The sequence below is a fragment of the Poecilia reticulata genome, chromosome 17, assembly GCF_904066995.2.
Source record: "Poecilia reticulata chromosome 17, P_reticulata-male-v2, whole genome shotgun sequence".
NCBI classification, from domain to species: Eukaryota; Metazoa; Chordata; class Actinopteri; order Cyprinodontiformes; family Poeciliidae; genus Poecilia; species Poecilia reticulata.
Genome location: NC_088846.1, coordinates 11,819,243 through 11,846,240, shown reverse-complemented (window position 1 = coordinate 11,846,240; position 26,998 = coordinate 11,819,243). Strand labels below are relative to the sequence as shown.

General features: G+C 40.3%; 1 protein-coding gene across 3 annotated transcripts; it reads right to left on the bottom strand.

The window, feature by feature from the left end:
• Nucleotides 1–126: 126 nt before the first annotated feature.
• On the bottom strand, nucleotides 127–26,998 carry LOC103479350 (rap guanine nucleotide exchange factor 4-like). Of its 3 annotated transcripts, XM_081598243.1 has the most exons (30): nucleotides 26,829–26,998; nucleotides 19,421–19,563; nucleotides 17,987–18,075; nucleotides 16,333–16,479; nucleotides 11,780–11,852; nucleotides 11,539–11,594; nucleotides 10,701–10,807; nucleotides 10,482–10,603; nucleotides 9,738–9,921; nucleotides 9,388–9,472; nucleotides 8,962–9,022; nucleotides 7,988–8,064; nucleotides 7,292–7,438; nucleotides 6,985–7,079; nucleotides 6,352–6,437; nucleotides 5,544–5,622; nucleotides 4,924–5,074; nucleotides 4,735–4,823; nucleotides 4,627–4,654; nucleotides 4,452–4,527; nucleotides 3,828–3,974; nucleotides 3,632–3,729; nucleotides 3,422–3,547; nucleotides 3,143–3,321; nucleotides 2,961–3,051; nucleotides 2,781–2,831; nucleotides 2,026–2,113; nucleotides 1,757–1,821; nucleotides 1,591–1,645; nucleotides 127–1,258 (listed from the first exon to the last, which is right to left on the bottom strand). In XM_081598243.1, exons 1-30 carry the CDS (start codon nucleotides 26,894–26,896, stop codon nucleotides 1,131–1,133), a joined length of 2,991 nt encoding a protein of 996 aa, XP_081454369.1. In that variant the 5' UTR covers nucleotides 26,897–26,998; the 3' UTR covers nucleotides 127–1,130. The 3 variants fall into 3 exon arrangements, with proteins under 3 accessions (XP_081454369.1, XP_081454371.1, XP_081454370.1); XM_081598245.1 differs by lacking the exons at nucleotides 16,333–16,479; nucleotides 17,987–18,075; nucleotides 19,421–19,563; nucleotides 26,829–26,998 and adding exons at nucleotides 12,188–12,299; nucleotides 13,623–14,142; XM_081598244.1 differs by lacking the exons at nucleotides 16,333–16,479; nucleotides 17,987–18,075; nucleotides 19,421–19,563; nucleotides 26,829–26,998 and adding an exon at nucleotides 13,623–14,142.

Genomic DNA, 26,998 nt, shown 5'->3' with positions numbered 1-26,998 from the left:
ATGAAGTCGATAAACCTGCTCACCAGATTCTACAAGCCAGACTTTTCTATAAACTTAATCATTTGTTAGCTTACATGAGCTAGATCCTGTTCAGAAATTGCAGTATTATCAAGTCGTCAACACTGATAAATTTGCTATTCATTTATTTTTTATATACAAGGCAGACTACACATACAATACACCTTACAGGCAGCTTTTTTGGGGGAAAAAAGCTACTGAATTTCTCAACACATCATCACAGCAAAAGATCCTGAGATCAAACGAAAAAAAATGAACGGCACGCACTCCGAATGTACACATACAAAAATAAAAACCACACAGACTGAACACAACTGGTAGATAAGACTGGGGGTTCCCTTTAAAAGGTCAACTAAATAAAATCCCTACAGATCTACAGAGATCCAATCAGGCAATTTGCATTTTCCAAGAGATGCTACTTCTCATCTCTTTGACATAAAATGTAATACTTTAGCGTCCGTTTTAAACACCTTCAGGGCTCGGATCAAACTAATACTCTTGTTGAATCATTTTAAATGTAACACGTATAATCCTACGGATTTTAAATACTTTGATTAGAATAATTTAGATTATTAGGCAAATATGTACTCTCAGATTTCTGTATATAATAGGATATTAAAATAAAGTCTAAAGCACTAACGTCGGTAAGTGGGAAGTTGGTTCAACAGGCAGGTTCAGTCTTTCGTTGTAAACTCTGCTTCCTCTGGGTTTAACACAACAATACAGGACACTCTGATAGAAATCCACTGTATAGAACACAAAGCCTATGAAGTTCAAAACCATGCAGGATATTTGATTCACGTTCTATACACCACAGATCTATCTAGCGGGTCTGTAGAAACAGTACTAACTGGTACGATATAAACAATCGGTCAAGGATTTAAGACAGAGCAACGGGAGAGCAGCTGACACGGTTTCCCTTCAGTCCAGCAGCGGGAGGCGCCGTTTTTAACGGCACAGTACGAGTCCTTGAGCCCGTCACAGATCTAGGAATCACTGCTGTGATTTGCTACTACAAGTCCACTTGTTGGGCTGCGTCAAACCGGTGACGCGTTTGTGTACTTTATGCCAACGTCACGGAGCGAAGGCGTCGGCGGTGGAGGGCTTGCGGCTCATGTCCGCCGAGGCTCCAGCCTGTAGGAGAGCTGCGTCAGCGCCCTCTGGTTGTCGATCACGCAGAGTTTCCTGACGTAGCCCCGCACCTCTGCCTGGTTCTTGTTTGGCTGGCAAATTTCGGGATCTGACGGAGTACAGAGAAACATTTGGTACCGGATCCTTCCCTTCCACGTTTTCCCACATTTGTCAAGTTGCAACCACAAACTTTAGTGTATTTATATGGATTTTATGAGATTTGGCGTCACAGAGGTTATGCAGCATGCATTACCATTATTTATGCTGATGCTCTAATAAAGCAATTTGCATCCAGAAGTAGCAAAATATATTATGCTACGCAGCCCCACTAGCGTCCCTACGTGCCAAAAACTGGAATTTGGTTGTTGCAATGTGACAATATGTGAAAAAAAGGGAGCAAAAATACCAATAGCACTGCTGCTGAATAATGTACAAACTTACTGAATGGTTGGCTTCGACAGTGTCTCACTTGTCGAATTGTGTTTGCTATAATACGCTGATGAAACGATACCAGCGTGTTAGATTGTTATGTCTGAACAGGAGGAACTTTGATGCAGTCGGAAAAAGTATTTCTCTGACTTTTTCTTTTAAGATCAAAGGAACTCACCATTTTCTCAAAATTGACCATATTGTCAAGAAAAGTCTTGTTGCCCTCGTGTGTAAAAGTCATATCTGTAAAGAAGGCGGCAAAGATCATCTGTTAGCAACAAAAAGAGAAACGTGTTGCATATTTGGAGTACATGAATGGAGAACTGGAGCTCTCTGGAGACAATTTGTGTCTTGAAGTTTTCCTTGTTTAAAAGGCTAGCTCAGTCTGTGTTTGTGTGTATTTTTTTTTTAAACTATCAGAGACGACACGGTGGCTCTGAGTCGCACCTTTGAGAAGCAGCGGCATGAAGGGGATGATTGGAGGCTCCAGCTTGGTGACAGTGAGTCTGTAAGATCGGTGGTTTCTCGACGGGTCCTGTTGTAAAACAGATACATGAGGTTAATTTAAAAAATATATAAAGGTCAAATCTCTCATTTAAATTCTCTAAATAAAATAAAAAGTATGTCCAGTGTATAATTTCTTCCTTGGTTTTCGTACCAGCCTCAATTACTGACAACCCCTGGTAAAGATGTGGGAATTTTTTTCTTTTTTTCATTCAAATAGCATAACATTCAACTTTTTTTTTTTAATAAAAATTGAGAATATTTATGTATGGAATAATTGTGTTTAACAAAATCAAAAGTAGTACAATTAAAGGTGCGCCAGGCATTCCTGGCATCTTTTCCAATAAAACAAAAAGGACAAACATTAAAAATGCAAATATAATGTTAAATCTAACACTTCCATTGCTCATTAATGTTTGGTCAAATCAAGTATTTTCAGTCCTGATTTAGTTTCTACACATTTCAACACATTTTTCCACGGGTGCCACTAACTGTGGTCACTGTATATTTCAGTGCAAAACAGTTTTTTGGTTTTTTTTTATATTACTATAAAGAAAAACAAGACTAAGCAAGAAAATATGATCTTTGTTACTCTGATCTTACTGAATAAATCTCAAACATGTATAAAACATTGGATTAAATAAAAAAAAATGTAACGGTAAGACGATGTTAATAAGGCATTTCAACGCAAAGCTCACCATCATGCTCTCAAACTCGGCATAAAACTTCTTAAACTTGGTGGGGAGTTTCTGTCAAGGACAAAAACAAAAAACAAAAACAGAATGTATATATGACAGGAGATTTTTCTACAGTTCTTATGTAGATTAGGTTTACAGTAGATTAACTCGTGGATTAGTTGGTTTTGCTGAAAGCTTTACCTCCCATGTCTGGCTCAGCCTGCTGACAGCAGGGTTGCTCATCCCCATAATGATGGCAAAGAATGAATTGAGGTTCTTAAATTCTCGACAGCTGCAGACGACAAAAGGGAACGCGTGTAGTAAAAGCCTGAGTTTCTTGTTGATATCTGCTCAAATCTTTTACGTTCACTAAATGTGCTCACTGTGCAGCTATCTTGATGAATTTCTTGAGAAGCTGCACTCTCTTGCTGAGCTGAGTGCAGAGGCAGACCTCGGTGACCACCCACAGCTGAACCTGGTTGAATCTCCTCAGGAACAAGTCCAGATTAGCCGTGGTCCTTCTGAAGCTGTGCCGTCCAAACGTGTGGTAGAGCAGCTCATGCTGAGGAAAAGCACAGGGAGAAAAAACCCACACAGTCATAAAACCTCTTTAATGTCTTCGTCATCTTACAGAGAAACTCGAGATTTTCAGCACATGACACCTCATGTACGCAGCTGAACAGCTCCCAGTCGAACATGGTCATCTGATAGGCCAGGTCCTTGGAGCTCATCAACTCAAAGGTTGACATGGAGCCGGCAGACGGGCCTTCCTGGTCCGGGAGAGGAGCCTGACGCAAACAGGAACAACACGTTTGCGTCTTTATAAATTGGCGGGCCGAGACGAGAGAACGGCGGCCACGTCAGTCGCTCACCAGACCGCTGAGTTGCTCTCGAGGACAGGCGAACAGGCGACCGTTTATGCTCAACGTAGAAAACACCGACACGTCATTAGGTTTCAACAGCTGCTTCTCTGTCACAGACAAAGGAGGGGGAGGGGGGAAAATCGTATCATATCAACGCTGCTATGTTAAAATAAATTTCAAGACGCTCCGCGTTCTTTTCTCTCACCACCGGCAGAGCTGAAGTGGACCAGCAGCAGCTCCTCGGTGGTGCCGAGTTTGTCCGACACGGCGCTGATGACCTCCTTCCCGGTCGCTGCCACTGGGATCCTGATGGTGGTGTAGGTGTGGTCGCTGCAGTAGACCTTCAAGAGGACTTCACCCAGGTAGAAAGACGATTGGAGAACCGAGGTTAAGAGTTAGCCAGCTCCTAAACTGCGACGTCAGATTTAGCTTTTATCTTAAATCCTATAAGATATTTTATTCAGTTATCACGCTGGCCAGCGTTTACTGCAACGGTCAACAAGCCTTGAAATAAATCCCCGAATTCCTGATGGGTTTTGTAGCACTTTTCAGGTTCAACTCGGCCTGTAAGATACGAGTTATTTCAATGGGTTTTTTTTAGACATCTTTACCAAAATAAAATTGGCCTGAAATGTATTTTTAAAAATTCCAAAAGAGAATTCTGCTTCTGTCTTCTTATCACGGCCTCACACTTAGATGTGGAAAAAAAACAACCGTCTTATCACTCAATATTTACTGAATTTGAATTATGACGCATTTTTCTAGCCAGTAAATTTCATAACGATCTACTAAGAAGCTGTCGGTGTCAAATGATTACAGGGCGACTTACTGTCATCTTGATTCCTAATTGGCTGTTTCTTCTGCAGCCGCTCCTCCCCGTTGCTGAACTGTCGAATCAGGGTCTTCTGTTGGATCACATGACATTACCCAGGTCACTGCGATGCATTTGGCATAAGCCTAGCACAAACGGTGAACAGTAATACTCAGCGCTGCTCTTTGCAAACCTTTTTTGTTGATTTGACTTCCTCTGAGCTGCAAAGAAAACCGCCAAATATAACTTCAGGTTTACAGAAATCACACTCAATGATTTAAATTGAGAATCCGATGCGTACTGTAGCTTCACCACTTTCTCCAGGTCAGGCACCAAGTCTTTGAGACCTCTCAGTGTCCGAGAATCATTGGACACGCTTCCGTACAGCTCCTTCAGGGAACAACAAGTCAGAGCGCGCAGAGCTCCAGAGGCAGCCAAGTACCTGGCTTCCTTAAAAAATAATAAATAAATAAAACCATGCTATATTAACCTCCAGGAAAGAGATTGCAGCAGGCTCCTCCTGTAGCAGGTAGGTGTGTGTGTTCGCCCAGCGCAGGGTCAGAATGAGGGCCCTCCTTTTGTTGTTGAGCGTGTACTCCAGCCTCTCCTGCTCAGAGCCCGGTGGAGAGACCACGTGGTAGGTACACCCAGGGTTTAAGGAGAACAACAAGTAAACTGAACTTAAAGATTTTATTTTATCTAAGATGTTGATTTTTATATCTGATTTTTTTTTAGGTTGAACTGATACAGAATCAATCTGGATTCAAGATATTTCTCTTGCAGTCAAAGACTTCACTTATGAGTTATTGCATGCATTAATTAAAGATATGTCAGTGAATATGTATTATAGGTATTCCAAGACAAAAAACGAAAAAGACCAGGAGTTTTGATTTGATTCTGGTAAAAAAAAAAGAAAAAAAGGGGGATTTCATACAATTCAGAAAGTAACTAAGGCTCTGGCTGTCTGTGTGTTAATGATGAGAGCTAATAAGCTGTCAGTACAAAAGTTAATACAACGCAAACTGTTTTGCATGCATTACATTAATAGGACGTAACAATAACACTAACCCTGACACATGAAACGTTTGAAGAGCAAGATAAAAAGGATATTGTGCCATTAGTAGAGGGCATAGTTGGCTGTTTGGCATGAAGACACAGTGCATGAGAACAAAATCATCCACTGCTGGGTCTAAAAGGTAAGAGAAACAACAGAACAGTCAGGGGACGGATAAGAAGAGCATAGTGAAGCACAACACACACACGCACACACACACACACACACACACAAAACGTTTCAAAAGGTAATGGTGATGAAGCTCACTGTACCAATCCTTCCTACTAGACAGACGACATACAAAGGCCCAAAAGGTCCATAATCCATTAAACATGTCATTCAGTACATCAAATCATTCAGTCAACATTAAATTAGAAATGAATTAATTAAAATGTGCAGTCATCAAGGTTTCTGTGCTGCAGCTCTTTCAGCAGCACTGAAAAACTGCTGCTAGCATCTGATTGGTTAATCTCCACAGCAACTACTTTAGACCAATCATTTTCATCGTAGCATTGTAATGATATTTCACTAGAAAAACAACACATTTTGAACACAAGAGCATAAACCAAAACGCACTGCTGCTGTTCTCAGTGTTTTTGATGGTTAGGACAATTATTTGTTTTTAGCTTTAGGTATTGTTAAATTTTTTTTCTTCTTATTTGATATGTAGGCCTATACATATCAAATAAGAAGGTTACTGTTTGCAGTTACTGATTGCTTTAAACTTTTTATTTCTAATTGTACTTTGAAACATATCACAGCTGGGTCATCTGTTTAACTTTCAGTTCTTTTTAGAGTATCTTTTCAATCAATGAAAAGTTGACAAACCTCCTGTATTTCGTATTTGTTTTTCTGTGCCGTTACCTGGTTCGTTGTGATGAATGTCCAGTCTCATAGTCTCCAGGAAGTGCTCAAGAATCTTCTCTGGCGTTCCTGATATCACAGTGTATCTGCAAGAAATGAGAAATAAAAATAAAAACATTGACACTTAGAGAAAGTATCATGTTGTCTATTTTGGGGAAATTTTTTTAGGAACATAAAACGCAAGTTAAATAATCAATCATAAAGTAATACATATCAAATCAGCACATTTCAGCAACAAGACAGTTCAAAGTCAACAATTGAAACATTACATTTCTGCATTAAATTTGTATTTGTTTACATTTTTATTATAAGACTTGTTAAGCGATCTGCATGCTCCAAAAATTAGGGTAATGACCCACTAGCCCCAAATATGTAAATTAAAAAAACATAACAGATCTGTGAGTTTTCATCTTCTCAATTTGGACAATTTGACTCTAATTTTTAACTGCTGTGTATTTATGGCTTCAAACAGACTTATGTAAGTAAATGTTTACTCCGTGCTGAAAATCATTTCAAACACATGATGATCTACTGTGGGAGGCAGATCCCAGGATCGGGGTGATCTGATCTAATTCTCTAAAAATAATTAAGACCATCATGGGTATTATTTTAGGATCCACACGTATCACTTACTTGATGCTTCCCAACGTGGAGGCCCTGTGGCTTTTTTCTAAAACCAGCACAGCCTGTTCATGCTCTTTCAAACGCACCGTGTTGGCTTCCACATCCTACGAAATATATTTAGAGCAGCATCAGTGTAAATACAGGCTCTGCGGTGCAGTACAGCCGACCCGACACAGGAGGGAGACAAAGTCTAAGCAACAACGTTTATTGTATCTAATCAAAAAAAAAAAAAAAAAAAACTCCCAGCAATATTTTAAAATAGGCAACTAAATGTTTTGAAGTGTCTGTAAAAAATTTTTTTAAATAAGGGTCCAACCCTGAGTATCCTGTTGAAGTCATCCTTATCCACACGGAGGAAGTGGCAGTTGTCCTCTCTCAGGACAATGGAGGCGGCGCGAGGTGAATCTGTGACCAGGGCTAGCTTGCCAAAGTCATCCCCCTCATGGAGTGTGCACACCACTCCCTAAAACATCCATAAAACGAACACAGAGAGAAGGTCGCAGTCAGACACAAACAAACTCCGACACGAAGGCAGCCGGAGCGTCATCCGGAGCGCAGAAGAGACACCAGACAGGAGCGCAAACAGGGGCAGCGGTGAATCACCAGAGTCCGCCTGTTCGTTTGCATAGAGCCAATTATAAATATAAATGTGCGATCGCAGCGTGCATCCGCGGCATTTGTTTGCACACAAGTTGCGTGGTGGGATTTTATTTTTATTTTTTTTTTGCCTGTGCGTGCAATCCATCAGGCCGGTTAGTCACTGGGATGAGTCAAGCCGGGTCGCGGATGTTTTTGCCAAACTGCGTTGCCGGGGTTTCCCCGTCTCCAGATGGCACAAATGCTCTTGTGCGTTCAGGTCAGATGTGATAACTTCTGCGGTCTCGTCCATTACAGACAGATGAAATGCTTTCGGATGAAGTGGTAAACCATAAAGAGGCTCACGTGTGAAAATCCAAACAACGAAAACACACCAGCTGATGTCCAGCTAGCGGAGGAATGCATCCAGACGCACCTTGCCGTAGATGACCACGTTTACAGAGCCCTTCTGGATGATGTACCAAGAGGTGCCCTCCTCTCCTTGGTTGAACACTGGACAATAAAAACACACACACACATATCAGCCATATATAATCATCTTTACGCTGTCATGTAGGGAAATGCATTTTATATATTTTTTACATTTTATTTTGTTAAAGCACAAACTGGTAAGTGTAACATGTTTTATTGTAATTTTAGGTGATAGACTAACAGACTCTAGTAGCAGCTGAATTGTTCATGCTAAAGAAAAGCAACCCCACAGCATGATGCTGCCATGTCCCCATCTTTGTGGGGATGGCATTTGCATCTTTGTGACACAAACTGTGTTTTGCATGTTGGGCCAAAAAGCTAATTTTGTGTCGTCTGACCAGACCTCCTTTTTCCCCACATGTTCGCTGTGTCCAAAGCTTGGCATGTTGTTTTATAAAAATAAAAAAAACTGATTTAAAACCTTCCTCAACTTTCCTCCTGAACTATTTGGTGTGTTCCCTGTTCTTCATGATGCTGTTCACTGATGTTGTCAAACAAAACTTCACAAAAAAAGCTGTATTTATGATTGAACTACAAACAGCTGGCTTTTTTTTTGAAGAAAATTGGTTGCATCACATTTTATTCAGTGGTCTCAGTATAAAATTTATAGAAATTTAAACCGAATTTTCTGATTTTTATTTGGAAAATTTTTTTGAAAGATTACATCTCCTTTCAATTCCAATTTAAATGCATGAACAACTTTTGTCTATTACATAAGTCTGTCCACCAAATCCACTGATTACACAGCGCCTCTCTTCACAGGGACAATAAAATTCATAAAGTCAAACTTTTAACACCAACTTAATTGCATTATCGGTACAGGATTCACTAAAACTACAGAAGAAAAGGAACAAATTTAAATGAAAGTCCATTTTGAGCAGCATTTTTTACAATACAGGCCAGTAACATAAAACTTACACACAGTTCCAGCTTTTGCATGCGATTCAAAAATCACAACGCTTGCCAGTTCCCTCTTCACCTGCAAGCAAAAAAAAAATACAGAAACAAAACAAAAACCGTAAATCTATACCACCTCTGTTCATATGCCAGGGTTGAATGAAAACCATCAATGTTTTCTTCACAAGGGCCTCACATGCAGGCCTTTAATCTTAACAGAAGACTAGATGATATTAATATAAATGGTGGCGTTTTGATCTGATTACGACCAAAATTTTCAGTTTGATTCATCAAACCACGTACAGTAGCACAAAACGAAACCTTCATGAGCCGACTTGAATTTCGACACTTTCCTACAAGGATTGAGAAATCTGTGTCAAGCTGTTCTGAGGAGAACTCGTTATCTGATGCTACTAAGGAAAACCAAAAGCGAGGCAGCAGACTCACAGTGTTGGAGAGGTGAGATAAGGCCTTGATGTGAAGCAGCTCATCGTAGATGATCTCCAGGTCATCTGCTGTCCTCTGCCCTGGCCTACACACACACACACGCACACACACACACACACACACACACACACACACACACACACACACGCACGCACACACGCACGCACGCACACACACAGAAGCTTCGTCAGAATAAACCCAACAGTACCACTCTGGAAATGTTGATGTGTTCCGATCTGTACAGTTAATGTCACACATAATCTTTAGAAATTCCTAAAAAATGGAATCACTCCACCAGACTCTCTCGGCCACGTTTACAGTGCAGTAAATGATGCAAAATGGTTTCTTACGGCTTCCTTAAGATCATGCGCAGCAGAGCGTCCGGGCCGATCTGAGCCAGAAACAGGATGGTCTCCGGCAGCTCTTCCTCACTCTCCCTCTTCTCTTCCTCACTGGGCAGCGGCGTGTCCTCCTCCTCGTCATCAAGGAATCGATAGAACAGGTACTTGTCGTGGAAGCCCAGTTCCTGGTCCACTGAGCAGCACAGAAAATGTGCACAGTTTAATACACAGTGTATAGTGTCAGTTTTTAAATCTCTGGGTATAATAATCCAGACACTATTATATCACGATAATCAGCAAATCAAATTAATCACACAATAAATTAAAACAAACTCAATGATTTTCATTGGCCTGATTTATAATTTATTGTCCAGTTATCAGTTTGGTGATTTGGTCTCAACTAGCCCCTTTTTTTCCAGGACAGTTTTGTTTATAAAGACTTCAAAATTCATTTTATTTGTTATTTAAAATGTTTTCCAGTTCCAGTATTAAATATTTATTAGAATTTAAAGTTTACTTATCTTGCAGAATTACAACATTGGAGTACTAAAAGTGATAAAGTAGTCGTTGCGAGATATTTCCTGATTTTCAACTTTTCTTTGGTTGATTTTTGTAGAAAAAAAAACAAACTTCTATTTTTCTTGTAAAAGATGTTGAGTTATAGAAAATGTATAGAACAAAAACATGCTTTTTCACATGTTGTAAGTCCATCTGACATGCATGCTGAAACACAATGAAGCGAGTTTAAGTTACCATGATTAAGCACTCCTTCTTCTAGCAGCGCCTGCCACATCCCAACAGCATGGGAGCGAGTGAGCACACAGGCGCTCTGCATCACCAGCCAGTCCACCAGCTCCGTCCCAACACAGCATTGTCTGCAACACACGTGTGTGAACGCATGCTTCAAACACCGGAGAGAGACGATCTGAACTAAAGCATTCAGAGCCAAACGGGTTCATCTGCAGAGCGCACCTGTATGTTTTGAGGTGATATTTTCTGTCGCGAATCATGTGCGGCGCTCTGGACAGGATGGCGTTGCGTAGGACCTTCCCTGCTCTCTGCAGCTTCTCGGAGGGAACCTGCAGAACCCACAGAAGAGCTCCAGAAATGCTGTTGTGTTCAAGAAGCGTAGGAGGAACCCACATTTCCAATTTTAATCTAAACCGGAGAGCTAAATAGTTTGTTTTCATCTGATGAGATTAGAGCTTGCCATTTGAACGTTTGCCCGTTAGATTATCATGAGCGATGTGGTGTAACCATAAAACCAGAGACGTATTTTAAAAAACCGAACCCGTTTCTTAAACAGAGAGGAATATAAGAGAGCTGTGCATACACATGCACACGCACGAAGAATTGCTACTGAAAACAACAAAGGAAGGCATGTTAATTGGGCAGATGGGATCTTTCTTCGATGTGCATCCATTAGCTAGCATTAGCATATCTACAAAACTATGAGTCATCACTGTGACAATCTATTTTACTATTCTGGTTCATTCAACAACACATAAAAGTTTGCATTAAAAAAAAAACAAAAACTGGATTGCAGAATATAGGAGACAAGTTTGCTCAGATATATGGAGAACCTTCAAGCTCAAATATGAATGGAAGCATTAATAAAATGTTCATGTTAATGATCTGCCCGAGAGAGAGAGATCTATAACAGCAAAAAATATGTTTCTCAGTTCAGTTTTGTGTCACACCAATACTGCAGCAAACAAAGAATTGAAGGCAAAACAAGTGTAGTTTTCTTTTGTTTTTCAGTTATTACAAAACCTTGAAGGCCAAACTGGGAACTACTGGAAACATTTACCTTGTTATGAGCCTTGTTTCCAGAGTCTGAGTTCATGTTGTCTTTGTCTGTCAGTCCTGAGGAGAAAAACTATCTTTAGAATGGTTGATTTAAGAAAAGCCAAGCAAAGCCCATCCTGTGTCTGTGCCACTAATGTGTTTCAACGCGATTTAGATAAGCAACTCGGCCCTCGTGCCGTTTTTGGACAGATATGGACTCGTTGACTCTGCACATGCTTCTTCCAGTTCCTTTCTATACGTACTGTCGTTGTTGGATCCACTCTCCATGGCTCCATAAGGTGGGGCCAACAATCCAGCCAAGCTCTGACGATACTTCTGTTGGGAAAACAAATCAGACCAAAGACCACTTAAAATGCCAGTCTGATGAAGCACTAATTGGAGTCTTTCAATTGTGCACTTCAACTGTTTTTTTTTGTTGTTTAATGGGATGATATGAAAAGATAACAACTTGATATAGTTTTAAAAACTTTGTGGTTTTGTTTCTTTTCTCCTATGTACCAGGTTCTGGTGTGTTTTTGGGCTCGTTGTTTTGTTGGAAGACCCAAAAGGGTTTAAGGTTCAACCATGACACTTTGTGTGATGCAACACAAGCTACCGCTGCCGATGAATCTGAAGAATGATGCTGCCACCACCGTGCTTGAGAGCCTCACCTTCCAGTCTCCAAACAAACTTCTTGCAGCGGTGGTGATTTCTGGTTGGTTCTTAGAGATCCGAACCAATCTCAAAGGTAACGGTTTGGGTCAGACAAACTGGATGATGATCCTAAAGACATATCAAAACTATCAATACTATGCTTAACGCCAATGCATGTGCCAGGGCAAAAAAACGTCATCTTAAAAACCTGTTATGACCAAACCTGTTCATTACAATTAAATTTCTAAATAATTAAGTGTATTCTGATTTTCATTTTCATGTGCTATAGACATATAAAAAATGAGGAGGGGTGCAAGTTATTTGATATGGGAATCTTTTAGAATCCATGAGAAAAAAATAAATAATTACAAGATTTCGATCCAAGTACACGTCCCCGCTTGGATCGAAGCCTGCTTATTTTTACTCAACTCCAATAAGTGCGACAAAAAAGACATTTCCTTTTAGGAGCAAAGTGGTGGCAGGTTTGAGTTTGGATGCATTCAATGAACTGGTTTGTGGATTTAACTATGGATTTTAAAGAGATTGACCTACTGATTGTCGTTCAGAGCTGATCAAGGGAAAATTGTAGCATTCTGGGGAACTGATTGCCACATCTCCAGAAATTAGCAAAGCGGGTATGAAAAAGGACAACTGGAGTTTCTGTTAGAGTAGGAAACTGTGCTTGTGTGTGTGTGTGTGTGTGCGTGTTATTTCAAAGGCACGCAGACCTGTTTTACTACGCTACTAAAACAAGATTAGAGCTTGTGGCTTTGAATATTATGGGATTCATTAAACATCAAATCCCATTAAAGCCATGTCTCTCCTGACGGCCTACAATGTTATTTGAACACAGAACCTCAAGAGCCTTTCAAAACAAAGCCTTTTGTACAACCAAGATCATTTATATGCAGAACATCCAACATTATATAATACACACACTCGCGCACACACGCATACACACGCACACACACGCACACACACACACACAGAGCAGCTGCACTTAAAGCACAGTTAAGCTACTTGGCGAGCACAGATGCTGTTCTTACATCTGTTAACATTAAATTATGATTGATTTTCTTTGCCAATTTGTTTTTCTTTTTTCTTTTTTTTTGGAGCAGAGGCTTGGATGTAAGAATGCTTTACTGGGAGGTCATTATCTGGCAACCCAGGATTTGTGGGGATGGCCACAAACACACATACTGACAGAGATGGAAACAGAGAGCATCTGTTTGACCTGAGGACACAAACCCTTCGCTGTCCACAAATTAAAAAATAAAAAATACACGGGGTACCATCACAGAAAAGAACAGAGCAATACGCTACATCCAAACGATAAAAACAAACAGTGGAAACATAGAGATAGTATTAGGTTTTTTTTTGTTTTTTTTTAAATTAAGTATGAAGTAAAGACCGACTTGCCTAAAAGTGCTATAGCCAAAGAGTCAGACTCACCTGGAGTAACACTCGGCAAACTAAAGCTGAAGGGACTGAAATCCCGGCGAGCTGCCCTCTCCTCCTTTACAATTCACACACACACCACCGGATAGCATCCTGCCCAAAACAAGCTGCTCTCCTCCTTTCTTTCCACTTCCCTCTTCCTCTCTTCCCCTGGCACACAGTTGCCCCAGTGTCCGTCTCTGTCTCTCGCCTGCCCTCCCTCACTGCAATCAAGCCAAGAGCCAGAGCACTTTTCTCTCGCAGGTTACCAGGGTGATGTGAGCCTGTATTACAGAGCTACTCCAGTGGAGGAGTAGGTGGTGAGAAAGCAGCTCAGCAGAGACAGGAGTAGTAAAGGGTGAGGCTGGAGCAGGAGGAAGAGAGGGAGGAGGAGGAGGAGGAGGAGGGCAGGCGAACCAGAACAAGAAGGCTTGTAAAATAGTTCAATGAAGGCGAAGGGAAGTGGGCATAGGAGTAAAAAGAGACAAAAGCAGAAAGAACAGCAGGGGGAACAGGGAACCAGGGAATCATCAAGAGCAGCTCCTAGATGCAACTTTATTTGCATTTGTAAAAAAAAAAAATATATATATATATATATGTTTATCCCGATTTTATTTGCTGATAGAACTGCGAAGCGGCACTTCCTCTTCTTTCATCCTTCCATCAAACGCACGGCTGCATTCATCTTGCAGCTTTCTAGTGCTCAAAGTGCACGTGCGCACAAATTAGCCCACGAATGAAACTCAAAGCGCCTCGTACGACGAGCCGGATAAGACTGAGAGGAGAACGACCTCAGGCGGCGTGTTCCGCTTTGTGTCCACTGTCCTAAAATAGACGGCTGATAGGGACCCAGAGTGCACTTAGTGAGCAAGCAAACACACCACAAGCCCAAAAAGACGGCGCGCGCTTTAATTACCAATTATTGTCTTATCTTACTCTAACGTGTCCCTGCGGCATTAAATGGAGATGCCACGTTTCGGTGAATCTAATTTTTATTCATGCAGTTATACAACTGGGAAGGTTTTTTTTTTTTTTTTAATGATAGAGAAAAATGTGTTTTCAGTGGCGATAGTTCTAAAAAAAATAAAATAAAATCCATGCTGGTCTTTTGGGGATTAATTTAGACAGAAAAAAATAAGAAATTTTCTGTTGTGTATCTGTTATTGCATACTTATGTAAGGTAATATCCTTTTTATGGGAAAGCAGTAGCATTACAAACAACTACACATTTCAGATGCAATAATATAACCACTAAAAAGATCATTTCCATTCAAACATCCCTCTAGATCGAGCAAATCTACACCTCCAGCCAAATGATCAAATATTTTATCATTTTTTTCACATTATAAAACACAGACTTCTGTGTTATTAGCAATATATTTTGTTAGTTCACACACCCTCAAAAAAATAATCCATAACAATCAAGTGAAAAGAAAATAAGTTGTCTTGCGATGTTTGGAAAACACAATTAAACCTAAAAAGTGTTAAGTGAATATAATTAAAATTAAAACAATCATAAGGATATTATTTTCTAATATGAGAGAGGATTTTATTTTCTAGCAGAGAAAAATAATTAACAATGCTTGTTGTGGGTGATATTAAAGAGGCTGGTCATCTTAACCAACCGTTTACGAGTCGTTCTCAGAGAGAAACCTGTTCGTTTCAACACTTTGAGGAGCTCGAGTGTTTCATGCACTACACAGAACAGCAGATTTTACGTGAGCAAAGTTAAACAAAAACTGAAAAGAAACATTTACAAACATAAAAAAAGTAATATATGCAAGACAAAATCTTTAGAAAACTTGGATTCGTCAGGACTCGAGTCCCTGGCAGACAGCAGGTCGAAGTAGTTACCGGGTGACGACTGTGAAGCCAAAGTGAAGTGATCCGCTTCGCTGCCAGGACCTCCTGAGTGGGACTTTGTGAATGGAGTCAGTAACCTCAACAAGAGAATGACCCTCACAAAAGCAGCTACTACAAAGCCAACTCTACAAGTGCAATCCAGCATAAAGACCATTCTGTTTAAATTATATTTTGTTTGTGCCAGCAATCTAAAACAAATCAACAGAGAGAGAGACAGGCGAATTAGCCAGAGTACCACGACACATTGCCTTCCTCCGTAGGATCTCTGTACATTGTCTAATTATGATCATCACCTACATGCTCTCTTTTTTATAAAGGAAAAACTGAGCCTTTACAGTACAACACTCTGTTGTCTTGCAGTGCTAACCTGTCTAACATATTTTAACAAACACAATTGGATTTATTACTGGAGGAAATCAAGCAATCTATTTCCAAATATCCAATATGTTGTTGTTTAGTCTCTTCTTTTTTTTTGATCATCATACTGTAACTGTGGATTATTTTATTAATAACACTCACATGTAGCTTTGTGTCAAATAATGGAAAATGTAAAATACAAATAAACCGATATCGGCTATGATAAAGAAGCAACTCAGGCATATGCGGAACATGCCCGCCTTTGTCTCCCTCTGTTCTTAAAATAGCCCATTGTTGTGTTGCCTGAGTTCATCTATTAGGAGCAACAACAGAGGCCACAATGGTGGACAGCCCTCTTGTGGTCAAGGGGGGAATTGCAACAGAAAGCTGTTTTGGAAAAAAGTACAAAATAAAAAAAAAAAAAACGTCAAAACTCGACCTGCTTAGATCTTCATTTATAGACTGGGTTTTTTAATTTTATTATCTGTTGACTGCTCCATCTCACCTCCCACAAGGTTTTGAATTCCCTCTGCTCGATCCGGAGAAGCTCGCTGGTCTCTCTGCTGACAATGGTAGCGTGGCGAGGCGTGTTGTCCAGGATGGACTCCCCGAAGGCCGTCCCGATCCCCAGGGTGCAGATTGTGACTGCATCCTGAACACACGGACAGACATGATTAACAGGCAACGAGCAGTGTATGCTTAAATTAGGTTTCTTTATAAACTTTACAAGACCAATACAGAAGTTAATACAAAAGGAAGGTGATACATATTTCCTCACATTACAACCGCAAAACCTTAGAGTAGCTTGCTGGGGTTTTACGTGACACCAACACAAAGCAGCTTTTTGAAAAAGTTGTTTTAAACTTTTTTTTTTTTTTTTCAAAAAATGTTCAGTAGGCAAATGAGTTCGATCCCTCGTTTTTCTCTGCCACTCCTATTTAAAAACTGGTGCGATTAATTGTCTTGAGAAATGTGTTATGTTATAAAGCAACCCTCCCTTCTTTAGGCTTTCTGTCAATCCAAAATGGGAACCATATCATCAAACAGGCAGAGAAAGAGAGTGTTATTCAGACAGGCAACCAACATGGCAACTCAGCGGGAGTTACCGAGGTCTACCGCTCAGGTGGAAATGCTTGTTGACAGGCAGTTATCAGTTGTGCTTGTCCTCCTCAAATTCGGCCTTTATGGAAGTGTTGCCACTGATACAAAAAAGCCCAACGAAGTCCAGTTTGCTATAAGCCCTCCAGTGGATAGAAAAAAATCAATTTTAATTTAATCTTCTGTTTCCATTTGTGCCAAGTCGACAGAGATATAACAAAAGACTTGAAGATGTGACTTTAGTGAAAAGTTTTTTCCTCAGAACAGGCACACCGCACTTTTGAGAGTTTTGTTTGTAAAATCTTTTGAAAACCATTTGCTTACCTCCAGCCTCACTATTTCCTTTTTTTTAAGAATTTCAAATAAAATTTAAAAAACTTACGACGTGACGACAAGGTCGTGTCATAACTTTTTCAAAGTAACACATTTGTAACACATAGCACATAGCTGAGGTCTGGGTGAAGAATACACACACACTTAATCATGTGTCATTATTTTCACTTGTTTAGAAAACATTTTTCAATGAACTAAATAAACCTTCTCAGTCGACCAAACTAAACTGACATTTCAAATATAGCTACAGAAACTAGGCCACCAATAGCCCTTTAGCGCTTCGAGCGTGAATAGGACGATTTGCACCACAGGAGCTTCTTATCTCCTTCTTTCAATTGGAACAAATCCTCTGTCCCACATGCCACTCTTCTCCTCTGCCTGTACACCAGAACCCCATTTCCACAGTTTTTCCAAGCAAAGTGGATATCCAGTCCATCAGAAAGCTCCATTCTCTGGGGATTTGTTTTCTGTGCTGTGGCAGTTTCGCTTTCTGAATATTTCCACGGGGGACAGAGCAGTGCACCAGAACAGTGTCGGCATTGAGGGGAGTCAGAAAACGACCGGCTCTCTGAGACTGGGGACACGTTTACAGCTGAATGGACACCGAGAGAATAAGACGGAATAGGTTATATCAATACAAAATGATAAAAATTATAATTTGGGGGCTTACACGATGGACGCACAGCACAAACCACATGAACCGCTTCAGTTGATAGGCTTGGTTTTACCTGATGATTAGCCGTTTCCGACACTTTGACGTCCAGGGAGCCAGACAGAACAGCATACCAGCTAGTGCCTATGTCTCCTTGTCGAAACACTGCAGACAGCAATAGAGACACATCCAATAAATTAGAATATGCATTCAGATGAGTGAAAGCACCTTTTAAAAATAACAACCTTTAATTTAAACAGGTGGCATGCTTTTAATAAAAACCACATTTCTGTTAAATATGGTTTTTTTTAATAGTCTGATGTAATATACAAAATGTAAATGTCATGTTTTCATGAAGTGTAACAAAAACAAAGGCACTGAAACATCCATCTATGTGTAATTATTCTATGTAATATGTTTCACTTAGTGATAAAGTTCCTAAAATAAATGGGATCACTTTTAAGAGTAGGGTATTTGACAAAATAAGCAAAGTTTTTTAAATTAAAAAAAAAATCTGGAGCAGTATTTATAGGGATGCTGGTAGTTGGGTGTTTTTTTCTGTGTTTTTTTTTTTTTTCAGGTTTATTTAGTTGAAGCTGGAACATTGTGGCTTCTTCCAGCAGTGAGACCCCCAACACATGAAAATAAAAGACTTAAAAAATAAAATTGTTCTCATACTTGCTTGAAGCTGACCAGACTGCAAAAGCTAACAGAGCAGCTGATCAGCTTAATGCTGGCAGAAAAAAAAATCCATCCATGCAAATGAATGTCAATCTTTCCACAACTGTGCATCTGCAGCAGCAGAGTAACACGACAGGGACAATATCAGATTGCCTCCAGCCGGGTCAGCCACATATGACAACTGCTCATCGAGATCAGCTAAACTGTCCGCCAGCATTAGCAATCAGAGTTTTAACTGCGACTTTTCATTTCTCTGTTTTCCCCGTGCTTGTTTTGACACTACAAATTTGTTCATCAACGAAACTTAGCTTAATTGGCTAAACCATCAAATTTTTTTTACACAGAGTTCTAAAGATTTTATTTGTATTGCTTTTGCTATCGGGTGTGTATAGTTTGAATATTTCCTAAAATGTAACAGTTGTTTTATCTTCTTTCTGTAAGATTTTGTACACAATTGTGTTCTGATGCCAATTTGTTTGCAAACAGGCTTTAGAAACTGTACAAAGTTTATAGAAAGGAAGTTCTCTTTTGCAGATGTCTATTTCGAAATGAACAGAAATGAAAAATGTCTTGTTTCCCAATGATGGTCCCTTTTTGATCACTAATTATCAATAACTGTTTTTTGCACTGCTTTGCAAGAAAAATATTGGTTAGATATGCAGGTGTGTGTTTTGATAAAATAAAGAATATTTACTCTGTATTTTACTCTACACACAGCACATCATCATACAAACGAGTTGCAGGACCAGGGGAAGACAATATAGCACAATTACTCTAATTTCGGAACCAGCCCACATTATTGCATGCTAGTTGGTGTTAGCGTACGTACATGTAATGCCTTTCTCCAGGCATTCATAAAAGGCGCAGGTACAGATCTGGAGCAGGAGTGGAGGCGGAAACCTCTGGAATGTCTTGACTCCTCTCAGCCTCGTCAGTATGATGTCCACATCCTCCCCTGAACGCTCGGAGGGCCTGTGCAAAGAGGATCAACATTTAAAGTTATCTATTTGAATAAGGCACAACAATACCCAAACCTTTCTTATTACTGTGTTTATTTGTTGCTTAGTAGAGCTGCAATCAGCAGTCATTGAGCTATAGTGCTAGTGAGAATCATACTCAGATTCATCACTACAATAAATTACTGTAATTATGGGATTTTTTTATTAATTTTAGCCATTTTCTGATAGTGGACAGAAAATGCAACATAAAAATCAAGAAATTGGTGCAAAAATGTTTTCGTTATTTGTACGTACGACCAATTTACTTTGGCTAAAGGTCCCTTAACAGAAACAGTTAAGCTCGCTCACATTAATCTGTTTTGCATTACAACATAGTAACTTCTAAGCCATTTCAAAACCAGTTTTGATTTTTTGATTTTTGGAATCATAATCCTGTTCGGACACCCAGTTGGGCATGAATTAAAAACTATCAAGTTGAAGGCGCAGAATCTGGGGACAGATTTGCATCTTCATCATTCCACCAACTTAGCACAATGCACTGGAAACAGACCCACAGCACAATGCCGACACCACCGTGCTTGACAGTCCGTACTGTGTTCTTAAAAAGCCTTAGCTTGACAACACCACACATTGTACTTGTCACTGCGGCCAAATGGCAGATTTTTTTTAACCTTCTCTCCCAAAGGCACGTGATATTCCCATGTGAACAACTGTGGAGTTCAGTCATACTTGAAGGCATCGGTTTTGGAGCAGGGACTCCTTTCTTAGTTAATGAGATATTAAACTCACTTTACAGAGGCACTTCAGCATCTTCCATTGTAGGAGGAGCTCTGGGTTGCTCTTGAATATACTTCTTAAATCAGAAGGTGAGCTTATGCGTCAGACGGCTGAACTTTAGGCACAATTAGATCTTCTAACCTAACGACATAAAGATCCCAAACACACATCAGAGCTGGTTATGAAATGGATGAAGCAGGGAAACAAGAAGCTGTTAGAATTGCTCTAAGCTCAAACGTATTGAACGTTGATAAGGCGTGGTTTCTCTGCAACTTGCTAAGAGACATTTAGCCAAATATTAGTTATGCATTTGAGTCTGTATGTGTAAATTTGACTCTGCATTACATATGCATGAAATTCAAACTGGTGCACCTATTTCTTGTATATAAAATTCAATAAAGTGGTTGCTTGTACAGTCATTTGTCCCTGGAAAAGAATGGTTGAAATGCATCAATGCTTTACATGATTATTGTGTATTGTAACAAGGTGCAAAAATATATAAGTAGCAGTGGGGGAGAAGGGGCTCATAAAAGTCCACTTCCTAGATGAGGCTCGTCTATCTGAGCCTTGCAGCATGCTGTGATTAGCTATAGCTTAATGAAAGCGACCAGCAGTCTTGACCTAAATAATTAAATGAGCCAGTAGTGCTATGTCTTAAGACAGTCCTTTTGTTACATTATCCTAGGAATTTTGTGAGCTTGTGTGTGTATGTGTGTGTGTGTGTGTATAGTGCGTGCGTGTGTGTGTGTGTGTGCAAGCACGCCGCTTCATTGTTCTGCCTACGCTCCTAGCATTAGCAGAAGAGGGCTGCATGCGCCATCTCTTTCTGAACAGGCCCCCCCACTGGGTGTTGATGTAAGTCCTTGTGCTATTTTCTAATAGACTTCTAATCTCACTGAGCACACCCACATTTCCTGCTTGTGAAATCTACGAGGGTGAGCAGCGAACACACAGAAAGTATGATCTGACGGATAAAACCTTCTGCTCAGTGGCGCACTGGAGAAAAACTACGGCGCCAAAACGTCTCGCAGGAAAACATGCTGCAGTTAGAAAGCGCTCATTCACTTATTTTTTTCTTTGCAAGTGACTCATCCTTGTGTGTGTGTGTCTGCGGGTGTATGCGTGTGTGATTTCCTCATACAGAAGAGCTAATGCACTAAAAGAGCTCCTTCATTCACTGATGAGAGAATGTCTTTCCCCTCTTCAGCTCTAACATCTTCCCTCAACCCCCCGGCACTTTTTGTCTTCGTCTTCCTCCTGATATACAATTTTCTTCAGTCAGCATCTATTTTTCTCTGCCTGTCTATACCGTTGTGTTTCCCTCACAGCATGGCTTGCAAGACAAAACAGTATAGATGCCTCTGTGATTATATCAGCAAACAAAATCGCTTCTTGCCATTACTGACAAAGATTTGTTGTCACCAGCACTCACATAACAGCTGTATTATTTCGTACGCAACACTAGTATTGCCTTGGACCCTTTTTGGCCCGCAGAGCTGATTTAATACATTTATGAAAGTAACCGAAACCTCCCTCGGAAATTATGGTTCATACTGATCTGCTCTTTATCACAGGTGACACTGTGATGAAGCGGTGGACATGGTCAGCAACAATACATTCGGTAGTTTTGTCAGCAAAAAAATATATTGGATGCCATTAAAATGCCACCACCCGCCTCAACCACCAATAAAAGTCAGAATGAACGTGTGCTTTTATTTTATTTACTCCAAATCCTGATCCTGCCATGTGAATGTTTCAGCTGAACTTGGGATTCGATTCAAGACGTTACTTGGTCCCAACACTTGGACGGGACTGTTTTTCCCAATCTGTTACCCAGTGGTCGTCTGCTGCTGTAGCCAATCTGCAACGTGTTTAATTCGCTCTACTGCTGCCTGTCTGTCATCTCAAACCAGTCTGCTTATTCTCTTCTAACCACTGATCACAAGGCATTAATGTTTACCCAGATGTCCACCATTTACTTGATGCTTTCTCCTTGCCAGACCATTCTCTAAAAGTCTGAGATTAATGTAAAAAAAAAAACTAAAAAAAATCCCAGCACATCAGCTGTTTCAAAAACACTCTGTTATTACCAACAAAAACGTTGAGTTCAAAGTAACTTCAATTTGCTCTCCGTCTCATTCAGAAACTTCAATTTGAACTTCAGCCCGTCGTTGTACAGATGGATTCAACATCATTTCGTTTTCCTACAAGTGACTGCACCTCATTTAAAGAAACTGAACATTAAGGTTTGCAACTTCTTAAGAATTTGATGCGATAAAAGCTCAAAATAAGCAGACAATGGCTTTGGTAAGTTTCAGTATCAAAGCAAACAAATATATGATGTGGCATCTAATCAGTTATGTTGTCAAAATCAGCAGACTGAAGCAGTGACGCATTATACTAACAAAACTAATTTGCTTGCCTATTACAGCCGTTTATTGTACCAGACACTCAGAAGTTGCATTGCCTCCTATACAGACAATGCTTTCCTCTATATGAGTGTGTGGAGGCTGTGGATGTCTGAAGATGAAGATGTCTGAATCCATCTAGAGACTCACTATTTGCGTAAACAAGCACTAGACCAGGTGTGCCTAATAATGTGGCAGCTTCATTCATTTTTTTTTCCTATAATTGACAGAAAAGCCTCCTCCTACTTAAATCTCTTCCACGTTCTCTCTGCTTCTACTCTCTGACTCATCATCAGTCGTCTGCCTACGTACTGGCCCCCACAGCTCAGACAGAGCATCATAGCCCAGTCTAGTCTGGGTTAATGATTTCGACAGGTGGACTCCCACGCGTTACAGCAGGAAGAGACAGAAAGGTTAACTATGTAGGACTGTGGCGCTCTACATGTCTACAGCAAAACTGTTAATTCTGTCTGCAACAATCCTTTAACTCCTCATTCATTCTTTGTCCTTTTATGCGCCCCAAGCTTCCTGCCTGCAAGCCTGCCAGGAGAAATGTGTGTACCTCATAGTTTGACATGAATGTGACCTGAGAGGTGTTCACCTTGCTTCACTTTCCCCCCCACCCCTCCATCTTTGCTTCCTCTCTTTTCCAGAATGTCTCTTTTCTCAGCCTTCCCAGCCTGATGCTAATGTCAGCAGAGATCTCAGCTTTCAGCCACAAATTATACTGCACACACACACACGCATGCACACGCGTCGCACACACACATGCACACGCACACACCCACGCACACATACATCCATATACAAAGCAACCTCTAAAGAGAAGACTGAGAGACACCTTTCAATGTTCTGCAGACTGTTTTGGGAAATCGATTTGGGTGAAAAAAAATAGTAAATAAATCATGGTTTCACTACGTCAGGTCCAAAAAAATGTAAAACCAGAGAGCATTTTCTGTGCTCTCTGGTTTTACGTTAGTGCAACAGAGATTTTTCACTTGCATGTTTAAAGCTGCTTCAACATTCGTCTACAACACGTACAGCCTGGGAACCTGTTAAACATCAGCTATTAACCAGCAAACGCACACCTGCATTTATCAACTGCAGCTATGAATAAAGCTTCTAGACAATATAGTATTCGATTGTTGTTGTAACATCAAGCCTTTCACTGTATACCAGTATTATCACAAAAATAAAACTAATTTATTGCAGCTTTTATAGGCAAGAGAAGTGGTAATAATTTCTACTCCATTGTATGTCCTATTGATTAATACTAGGATTATAATACTAATGTCTAAAGCATTCAGTTGTTAGTTAATTGTTGACCGAAGCAATGGAAGATATATTCTGCAAATTAGTAGTAAGATTTAATCGTTTGCGTAGGAAATTATAGGTCTTTGCTGTTCTGCTCCGCATAGATTGACACCCACACATTAAGCTTTTTCTTAACAGTAGCGCTGCAATCAATCAAGTTTATTTATATAGCACATTTCAGCAGTTCAAAATGCTTTACATCATAAAAACAGCATAGTCAACAATTGAGACAAACATTTCATTTTGACGAGTGCCATCATCCAAATGATCAATACATGTCGAATATGTTGGTCAGTGTCCCGTTTCAGAAGCAACTCTAAACAGACCGAATCAAAAGAGTCGTCACTATATTTGCATGTGAAACTTGCAATCATATGCGTATGGGGCTGCTTGGATGGTTAATATTTGAATTTTTGTTGTGTTTCTATGTTTAAAGAGCCATAAAAATAATATATTTAACCAGTTGGACAGACGTCTCAAACTACTGATGCCTAAATTTGATACAGATTTTATGAACAGTGTGTGGAAAAACTCATAGAAAATTTCAGGAACATCAAGATGATGGAAAATAAACAGAAGAGTTAGGAAAATGAGGTTTATTTGCCAGTTATACTGTTTGCGCAGTATTCAACAATAATAGGACAATTCATTATATTCATTGTTTTTCCAGCTATGACTGTCCATATTTTTGGCAAATAAAGGTATTTTCAAACAGCTGAAATAGTTTTTCTTGGAAACGGGGTTAAAGCATAGCAGCTTTCAGACAACTTACTGGCAGTGCACAGCAACAGAAAACTCAGGTCACTTGAGCTTGTTCTCTTAAAATAAACAGCAAGATAGAATAACAGACGATGTCTACATCTTGCAATATTTTACATCTAGATAGCTGTAATAATAATAATACCTACAAAGACTATAATTAATTTATAGTGATTATATTATAGTGTCTTTAGTGATTATATTTTGGTAAAGATTTTGGTGCTTCAGTCAGACATTTTATCTAAATGTTCTTCTGGATTGGGCCATATACAATGTGCCTGGTGCAACAACAAACAAATCAAAGCAAATGTATCCAGCACACGCCTGACGCAGGAGAATTCCCTTATCAGCATTGTATAAAACAAATCAGTGTTATTTAAAAACATTTATTATTTTTAAATAATCTTTATCTTAGTCCTTCAGTGGCAGCGAATCAGCCCAATGGTCTGATTTGAGGTGTGTTCGAGAAGGGATGCATGCATCGAAATGTTGCAGCTCTTAAAGGCCGGACTTGGGCGACCTTTAGTTGGCATGTTTCCCTCTCGATAAAAGTCTTCGGAAAATTGCATTAAACAATTTTCCCTGTCTTGACATCACCACCTTCCTTCCACTCTCCTCACTTCTTCACATCAACAGTTTCTGTAACTCGAAGCTCTCAAACTCACAGTCACATGTGAGAGCCGGACATTTACTGAATCAGAGGAGTGGAAGGAGAGTGCTGAGTGCGCCACAATAAAATCCTGTCCTGTCCATCGGTTCATTCATTAGTGACTCCCACCCAGCACTGCAGTCTCACTGCATTTGAAACTCCTTCAAAAGGCAGACACATCATCGGTTCTCACTGTTTTGTAATATGTAAACATATGACATACGGCCAAGAGTGTTGAGTAAACAATCATCTGACCTTATAGGGTTTAAAGAGTCATGCCCTCTCCTCCTTCTGCACCCCAAAACAATTTGGGGACTCTACCCCTTAGAAAAAAACAGAATGAGGACTAAAAATGGGGTGAAAGGGTTAAGCTGGCCTTATTCCCACTAATTGGCGATAAATTATTCCACACACTAAAACAGTCTTTCATTACCCTCAAAAGACTAAATGTTGAAAAAAAGTCAATGTTGGTTCTTATTTCCACTAAATGCGATGAAATACAGCTCAGTGAAAGTACTCTACAAAACGCCCCAGGTCTCCTTCCAGGTGTGGATGAGAGGACAAGATGGTAGCTTCAGGTTGCCATTGGTAACGTGACAATGTGTCTGAGAGGTGTGCGCAGTATGCGTGGGTGTGTGAGCAGTGGGGTGCAGGTCCCACAGATCGGGGTTTGTCCATCAGAGACAGTAATTAGTGAGATCCTCAGCTTCATAGTATTTCCTTTAGACGTTGTTGGTTTTTTTTTTTTAACGCAGTAAGATTTTAGTTTCATGGACCCATAAAGAGGCTAGGATGTTAATTCCAGCTGAAGTTGGTCACAGTGCGAATTGGCTGATCAGCTAATCTGTTCAGTCAGAATAGGCAGTTTTTGCATGCAGCAATGTGACAATGCCCAGTGTAACAAATGAATGAACTCAAACGCTGCGATTCTTCTCCTCTATATCCCGAGGCAATCAGTTCACTGCTCCATTCTGAACATAACTATCGGCCTCAGATAAAACCCATGTGGCGCTCATCCACCCCGTCTATCACAGTCCACACAGTGCAGCAACACCCCACTGAACCTTCAGGCCACCAACGCCTTTTTGACCGAACACAGACAAAACCGGGATTTTCTTTCACGTAGACTGTGCAGTGTCACACACAGACACACCACATCCTACTTTCATTGAAAACACGCAAAACGCCGAAAAACGAGGAACATCACGCTGTCACTGCGCTGTCACACCGCACACGCATCCGTCACCGGTTACGATTAATCATGCAAAAGCAGATGAATGAATGAATAGATGAGACAGGCGACGGCGTGGCCGTGAGTCGGATGTTTTTTTTTTGTTTTTTTTTTTTCTTCCTTTCTTTTAAATGACCCACCTTTTATCCAGACAACAGATCCACTCCGCCGATGGAGACGAATTCATGGACGTCTGCACTGCGACCATCTTCCCCGGCTGCGTGTCGCTGTGATGCTGCCGGAGGAAGATTCCCGGTTATCGGTGGTCGTTAATGAACGTGAGCTCCGGCTGCGCCCCCCCCTCTCCCTC

Coding starts and splice junctions, on each gene's coding strand:
- LOC103479350 (XM_081598243.1), bottom strand. CDS start 26,896: ATGGTCGCAGTGCAGACGTCCATGAATTCGTCTCCATCGGCGGAGTGG. Junction 19,564..26,828: donor ATCTGTTGTCTGGATAAAAG/GTGGGTCATTTA, acceptor CTCTTTGCACAG/GCCCTCCGAGCGTTCAGGGG. Junction 3,322..3,421: donor TGTTCAGCTGCGTACATGAG/GTGTCATGTGCT, acceptor GCTTTTCCTCAG/CATGAGCTGCTCTACCACAC.